Genomic DNA, 8340 nt, shown 5'->3' on the forward strand with positions numbered 1-8340 from the left:
TGGTGACCTGATACTTTTGTTGTGTTTTTCTGCATGCTATTTCCTTTTTAATGTTATGCACGCATGCTGAATTACATAAGTCACCATATTTCATCATGCATTTCAAATTCTTCAATTCATATGTTAAATGCGTGTATGAATTACAAGATATAGGGAGAGATCTCCATGTTTCTACTCTTCAAGTGTGCATTGCTTCAAAAGCAAATTCCTCACTATTCACATCTTCAGGGGGAGTTCTTCTATATCTTGCAATCAAATTCCTCAATATTGAGTACTTTAAAGTCATATGTTTATCCCCGTTGAAAACTTAACATATATTGTCATCAATCACCAAAAAGGGGGAGATTGTAAGTGCATCTAGTGCTCCTTAGTGATTTTGGTGTATTGAAGACTTATAGGTTAAGGGAATAATTTGTTTGTGAGTGTACACAGGCTCTATAAGTCAATGAGGAGTTTGATATTTACAGTGAAAGTCGACCCCTAAAAATGAATGTCTTCGGCTGAAGACTTTGGTTCTCCTGAAGACTTTGAAAATGAAGAAATTGGTGTGACCTTGAAGACTTCGATATTCATGCGAGGAATCTGAAGCATGAAGACTTTTGTTTTCATAGTTTCCTTTTCTCCATCTTGAGTCATAGGAAATACCGTACTGTTAAAGGGGGTCGAGGTAATACTAAGGAAACTAATTTCCAAGTGATGCTCATCTCAAAATCCTACACCTATCCAATCCTTCGAGTGAAGCCATTGTAAATCTCATATCAGTTCAGTCGATTTCTTCAGTGACAGAGACGAAGATCTTCTGGTTTCTGAGGAATTTGTTCTGACTGAGGAGTTAGGAATTCACCAGTGCGGATTGCCTACACAGTGAGGAACATGATAGCCCTGAGGAATTCGGACCTCAGATATCCGATCGTTGCTGAGTCGCGCGCCAACTGTCGCAAAAATATCCTACCACCTAACGGTCATATCAGCCAAGCGCATTTAGGTCTTATCATGTCGGGCTACTCTCTAGGCTATAAATAGCCGCCCCCTACAACCACTAGCTGGTTGGCTGCTTCGAGCGAAACTGACACTTGTCATGTGAGAGCATCCCATCCTCCGAGGACTTTGAGCGAAAATCATCAAGTGAGGAAAAACCCAAATCCCAAACCCAAACACCTACAAACCCAAAGTGATTGAGCATCACTGAAGAGATTGTTCATGTGTGGAACCGATGCTTGTTACCTCTGAGGATTGTGTATCCTCCAGACGGTTAGGCGTCATGGTCTGAGCATCCAAGAGGAATTGTGGATTGCCGAGTGACCAAGTCTGTGAAGGTTTGAAAGTCACCTGTGAAGACTTATCACTACTGTTAGGCAAAATTTGCGTGACCTTAGCTCAAGGAGAATACGGTGAGGACTGTGTGTCTTCGAGTTTAAATACTCAGCCGCTCCAACCAAACGTACAACTGTCACAACAGTTAGAACTGATCTACCAAATCATTGTCTTCACCAAGCCTACTGGTTCTATTTTCTCAACCCTTTCATTTCCTCAGTTATATGTTGATGTACCTGATCATTACTGTTTGAAGACTTTGACCGAAAACTTTCTCTAAATTCCTCAATCCTAATTCTTCAGTTTGTTTGTCTTCATCCTGCTTATCCTGTGTTTATGCTTTCTGTACTCTGTGTTTGTCTTTCATTTCATCATGATGACTATGTTGTTGTTCTGTTATGCTTATACATGAGTACTTATTCCACTGCATGTAGTTCTTCGCTTAGAAGTTTCCTCATCCTGAAATTCCTTAGTGAAGAATTCATAAAAATCGCCTATTCACTCCTCCTCTAGTCGACGTAACGCACTTTCACAAAGCAAAAAAGGAAATAACGAAAGCCAGGGAAATGGAAAGGAAAAAGGGGGGGTGCGTATGGGCGATGCTACCCTCCCTGGTGCATAAGGCGTTGGGGACGAGTCTTCGGCCCTTGATTTTTTTTATAAAAAAAAAAGAGAATGGCCCTTGATAGTTTTTCTTTTAGCAGAAGGCCTAGGATTGTTGCATGGCATGTTGGAGTTGTGAGACACACACACACACACACACACACACACACACACACACACACACACACACACACAATGAGGCTGCATTGTGAGGCCCATGTAGCAACCAGATGTCGTCTGTCAACTAGGTAAGGATCTATTTTGTCTAAAAAAAAGGGTACGGCCCTGTTAAGTCTAAAAATAGGTAAGGCCCAATTTTTTCCAAAAAAATGGTAAGGCCCAGTTAGGCGAAGCATCCATGTGCAAAGAAAATGGAAATAACAAAACCCAGGGAAATGTTTCTCAAAAAAAAAGCCAGGGAAATGGAGAAATAAAAAGGGGAAGCGTGGTCGGCAGGATTCGAACCTGCGCGGGCAGAGCCCACATGATTTCTAGTCATGCCCGATAACCACTCCGGCACGACCACTTGCTTGCCATTCTCTTCAACTACAGCCCTTTTATTTCTTTATTCCCGAAGCCGATGAATTAAACAAGGCCAACTGGGCACACAAGGACAAAATCCTTGTGTTTTATCCACTGCAGATAGCAAGTAAAATAAACGGGTCCATTCGTCGTGAGGCTGTCATGTCATGCCACGCTGGATCCCATCCCATGGCCACCACATCAGAAGAGTTCGCGCGGACGCCTCGGCACGGCGGATTCCTGCCACACGTACGCATCGCAGGACACAGGCGGCGTACGCACGCACGCAAAGAGTCCGCGCCCATGGCGTCTTGCCCGTCCCGCGGCAGGCAGCCTGCCCCATCCGCCGCCGCTGTCCTCTTCCGCCTGTCGCACAGCCCGCAGACGGCATGCAGCTTAACCGACACACGACCCAGCCGAGCAAGCATCTTCCGAGTAAGAAAATGGCGTCGGCAGCATCTCGAGAAGGGCCGAATAGGAGTGCCTTGCCGATATTCCCCTCCGCTCCACTCCGACGTGGCTGAATCGCTCAACGGTGGTTACTAGATTAGATTACTCGTGTAGTCGTGTCAGCGGTGAGTGAGTTGAGCGGTGCCCATCGGAGAAGAGATACGCTGTCCCGTCGTCGGCCGTCGCGCCCCGTCTTGTCTCGCGTCCGACATGTGTACCGCGTGGCAGCATCTCCTCCTCCATAAATTTTGTTGCCGCCTTCCACGGCTAGCTAGGTCGCCAGTCTTCACGACGTCCCTATCACGGAGTATATATATATATATATATATATATATATATATATATATACTACACATACGTACTTACGTATACTTGGTCTCGCCAACGGGCCGGCGATTCGATTCGAACGGGAGCCGGCCGCTCAAATGGGATGGGAGTATATACCCTGGCTGCCTGGATTGCTTCTTTCTAACGGGAAAAGGCAACGGAAATACTAACGCTCATGTGGACGTTTGCATCTCGTCACACGCGTGGATCCACGTCTGTCTGTGGTTGCACGAATTTTGGCATGTTTATGGTGTCACGTAGGACTGGGCTGGTGTGTGATCATTCATCCGGTCGCTAACACGTTCGTTTCATCACACGGGAGCCGGTGTGTGGGCGTTTAGCAGTTCGTCCACACGTCTGTTTTTACTCACGCATAAGGGCTTGTGCATGGGTATTTGTCATCTCGCCCACACGCCTGTCTCCTCTCCCACATCCAAAACTGCCAGTTGCATATGTTTTGCAATATACATGGCAACTATTCTAGTGTGCTTGTAAGCATATGGTAACTTCCTTCTTTTTTATCCGAACATGTCAGTTGTCATGTGTTTTTACAGGGTACGCGGCAACTGCCCTAGTGTGCTTGTAAGCAGATGTCAACTCTCTCTTTACCCGAAACATGTTATTTTTCGCTACACGGCAACTGACTAGTGTTACTAGGTGGCAACTTTTAAGGTTTTCAAATAATGACAATATAGTAAAGCAGACCATACACGACAACTGCCTAGTGTTAGTAGGTGGCGCTCCTAAAGTTTTCAAATCATGGTAACTATAGTAAACCAGACCATATATAGCAACAGCTGCAGTTATTCAAAATGGCATCTGGCAGTTGACCTGAGATGACAACTGCGGTTGGCAATTGTAGTTCAGCGACATGGCAATTGCACTTAAACGGACATTGAAGAGGGTCTGGACCATGACAACTGCGGGTACGCAGGGCGTGCGGGACCGTGAGGTAGGTGGCTGAGAGAGGTCGTGTTGGCGTTATCCATTTTGCCCACACGTAGGCGTGTGAGAGGGACCGTGAAAAAAAAACGTGTGGGCGCTAGTTATTTTGCCCACACGTAGGCATGCGGGTTGATCCTCTTAGACACTGCACAAAATGTATGGGCGTCCAATGCCAACTATGATGAATGATGATTGGAGGTCATGATCGCTTGGGTCTTGCGTTGGTGGCTTGCTTGGCGTTTGCGTGCGTGTCTCCCGTGATCTCGACGAGATCTCGATGAGGCCAGCCGGGGACCTGAGGCGCCGAGCTGATGAGCCGCGGTTGCGTGTCGTCGGCCACCTAGTCGTTGTGCGAGATCAGCATCGCCAAGTGCGAAATGCAGGCAGCGGCAGCCGACAGAGACAAAATGACAACGATTCAATTCGGAGCGCGCAACACCTGACCTACCTGCAGATCATGCCATGCCATCTTTTAAAGTTAGGCAAACAAGGTCGCCATAAATAATCATATGCCATCCGTCAAATGAATAATCGTTGCCATCTCATCATCGTCTGACACTGCGTCCATATACATCCATCCATCGGACCCCAAATAAGTTTTTATTAAAAGAGGATAAATAAACAGAGAGAGAGAGAGTATTAGACAGGTCGCTGTCGGCGGGCCCCGCCGCGACCTCCCCCACGACCGCGACCCGCCCCCGTTTGAAAACCGCTTTGCTCCTTCCGCTCCTTCCACCTCGGCCGGCCCGTTCCCAGGAATCCGAGGCGACGACCCGGCTTTCCACATTCGTTCGACATTCGCATCTTCCGCTCTGCCGGTCGGTCGGTCGGCGCGGGTCCCGATGGCTGCGGCCGCCGAGGGGACGAGCAGGCGGAGGATCCTCGACTACCTCAACGACGGCGAGGAGTTCGGGGTCGCGGGGCCCTCGTCCGCCGCCCCGGCGACGCCCAGGGCGCTGGCTGCGGCCAGGTCGCTGCTGCCCAGGTTCCGCTGGGCGCGGCTCGCCAGGCTCGGCGGCAAGGCCCGCGCCGGCGACGGCAAAGGGCGGCCGCCCACGGCGGTGGTCGATGACGAGATCGTCGCCGCGGAAGAGGAGGGCGAGCCGCGGGACGCCTCGGGTGCCTCTGCCTCAGGTACGTTCGTTCGTTCGAAATCTCACTTCGCAGTAGTATTCTGGCAGTCGATCGAATTTAGTTTGTTGTCGAGCCCGTCACGAACAATTTTCCGATTCCAGCGGCGGCGGCCGGCGGCGGCGGCGAGACGACGAGGCCGTCGGGCCTGGGCGTCGGGCTGAGCCTGGTGTTCCTGCTGGCCAAGACGTCCGACGAGTTCAACAAGATGGCCAGGGTGAGGGCCGAGATGGAGGCGCTGATCAGGGACTTCAAAGGCCAGCAGGCCATGGCGACGGCCAACGCCCGCGGCGGCGACGACGACGCGTCGGGGGCCCTCAACCCCGAGTCCGCCGCGTCGAGCTGCCTCACGGACGGGAACGAACCGCAGGCCGCGACCGCCCGGTGCGAGGACCATCGTCGCCGTCACCATCGGCATCAGGTCGCCTCGTCCTCCGGCGCGGAGATGGAGGCGGCGAGCCGCAGGAGGATGGACGTGCTGGAGGAGGAGTTCCACGCGGAGCTCGAGCGCGTTCGCGCCCGCTACGGCCAGGACACGCCGCCGTTTTCGACGGGAGAGGGGCGCGACGAGGGCGGAGCAGAGCCGTCGGACGACGACGAGGACGGCATTGCCGACTGCCGGCAGGGATTCGAGAGCGACCTCGGCGACGACGACGACGACGACCATGGCAACAACAACGACGAGGAGGAGGAGGAGGACGACGACGACGCTGATCGGTACCACGGCGTCTCGGCCATCGAGCTGGAGAGGAGGCTGCACGAGCTGCTCCACCAGAGGAACCAGGAGCGGATCGAGGAGCTGGAGGCCGCGCTGCGGCGCGCCGAGAAGCGGCTCTTCGACAAGGAGATGGAGGCGTCCCTCTGGAAGGACACCGCCAAGATGGCCTTCCGCCACGACCACCACCACGGCCACGACGACGACGACGACTCGCCGTAAGCCCCCACCTCACCTCACCTCACCTCACGAATTAATTCTCCTCCACGCAAGGTGGAGGCGCTCGTGACTGCTCTTCCACCACCGAGTAATTCTCTTGACTGTTCCTTCTCCCTGAAACTTTCCGTGCAGATGAGGAATTTCGTGCAGTGCTTTTTGTCGGCATTATCATGGATCGGCCGTGCATTACATGATTACAGATGAGGCCATTAGCCATGAATGAAGGTGAATTTTGGGACTTTTAATGCGTGAAGTGGAGGCAATCGATCAGTTAGGATGGGCCTTGTGTACAATATGTTACTACTGTTAGCAACTTATAGCTGGAGCTGTTCATACCGCCAGGGTTTAGAGTCATAGCACTGTTGTAGGTTACATGGGCATGGCTTGGAATAGGATGGAACAGGATATATAGGATATGCTCAGCTAGCAGCCTCACTGATTTTGTGATCCATGTAATGCTACCGAGTTCAGTGTCTGTTCATGCATATCACTCATATGCAGTTTCAGAATTAGTACAGCAATTTTACATACTCATATGCAGTTTCAGAATCAGTATAGCAATTTTACAGCCTGCTCGCAGTGCTTTTGCCAATTACACTTTACATTGACGGTTTATTCGAGAAATCGCCGATATTTTTATTAGATATATTCGTTGGAAATGACTTTGCAGCATTTCGTATTCTGGAATCGCTAAAACGCGTGCGGCTGTTTCTTTTAGTTTCAGTTAATTTTTTTCTCAAACCGGTCACTTCTATGAAGTTGTGTTTTAGTAACTATTTTTGCTAGCATCTGTTATCTGGTGTTTTATACCCTGCTTTGAGCCGAGTGCTCTTTGCCCATTTTAAAACTGCCTTTAACAATAGAACGGGAACGAATTTTACAGGATTTTCTTTTGGCATTTTCTTTTCCTACTGCTGCTAGCTCTTCGGATCAAAGGATTGAGATTACGATTTACGAGTGCTTTTATGTATTGATATCTTACACGGTTACACCCCAAATTTCTGCCAAATGGTTAGGCTCTACAAAGGTTTCTTGTTTTTGGCATAAACCTTGTTCCCTTTTGTGCCTGCCAAAATATCTGTCGGATCCACAATGTGACTTTGGTACCCCCTTTTGTGTCTGCCCAATTCTGTCGGGTCCGTAACGTGAGTTTGGTGTTGGGAGTCAATCAGCACCGCTCCTATGCCATTTAAGATCCGAACGGCAAGTCGTCTGCATGTTCCAAGTGCTCCTTGCCCGTTTATTGCTACCGATATACCCGAAAATATGCCAAACCTTTTGTAGTTATTCATTTGGGAAAGACTTTCACAGGAGTTCTGTATCGTTTTACACCGGAATGTATTATCCAGAACAGGGGTGATGATATGTGTTGATACTCAAGTTGACGAGTTGAGGATGATCCTGATGATCACCCTGAGCAATTCATTCTACTCATCAGCAGTACTACAGGGTTACAGTCTTGCAGATGAAGCCATGGAAGGTGAATTTTGGGACCTGATACATGAAGTGGGGGGCAGTCAGTGGTAGCTTCGGATGGTCTTACTGTAGGATGGGCCTTCTGTACAATATGTTACTACTGTTAGCAATTTACTATAGTGGAGCTGTTCGTACGACCAGAGTTTAGTGTTGGCACTGTAGGTTCAGTTACTAACATGAGAACTGTTCAGATTAATACAGTATATGTTCAGTTAGTAGTACTGGTTGTCGGCTCCAAGCCTCCAACCATGTGAATTTGGTATTTGTAGCTCATGTGTATCACCTCGTGTGCGATTTCAGAATCTGGACGGCAAAACGTCTGCCTGATTCAACTGTTCATTGGCCATCCGAGGAAAAAAAATTGTACCGTAGGCAGCAAAATGGGAGACCACCTCGAGCGCGTGACACTTGGCATATACGAATCTCAAAGCAGCAGCACCTTACTCAGTCGTCCTCATTTCTCCGTTATCAAATACTCCCTCTGTCCCATAATATAAGAATGTTTTTGGGACGGAGGGAATACTTGCAAAAAGGCCCGTGCGTTGCAACGGAGGAAAAATAATCATAATCTTCAATGGCTATGACCACATTTTGCTGCATCACCGAGATACAACATCTCTCTCTTTCTCATTGCGTGT

The 8340-nt window shown here is 49.4% G+C and overlaps 1 protein-coding gene and 1 non-coding gene across 2 annotated transcripts; one reads left to right on the forward strand and one right to left on the reverse strand.

The window, feature by feature from the left end:
- Positions 1-2361: 2361 nt before the first annotated feature.
- Positions 2362-2443, reverse strand: TRNAS-AGA. The gene has a single exon. It is a non-coding gene; the product is annotated as a tRNA-Ser (tRNA).
- A 2486-nt stretch (positions 2444-4929) lies between these two features.
- LOC119335534 lies at positions 4930-6756 on the forward strand. Its single transcript, XM_037607652.1, has 3 exons — positions 4930-5295; positions 5397-6225; positions 6359-6756. Exons 1-3 carry the CDS (start codon positions 5004-5006, stop codon positions 6360-6362), a joined length of 1125 nt encoding a protein of 374 aa, XP_037463549.1. The 5' UTR covers positions 4930-5003; the 3' UTR covers positions 6363-6756.
- The last annotated feature ends 1584 nt before the right edge of the window (positions 6757-8340 follow it).

This window comes from Triticum dicoccoides, chromosome 7B (genome assembly GCF_002162155.2).
Source record: "Triticum dicoccoides isolate Atlit2015 ecotype Zavitan chromosome 7B, WEW_v2.0, whole genome shotgun sequence".
NCBI lineage: Eukaryota > Viridiplantae > Streptophyta > Magnoliopsida > Poales > Poaceae > Triticum > Triticum dicoccoides.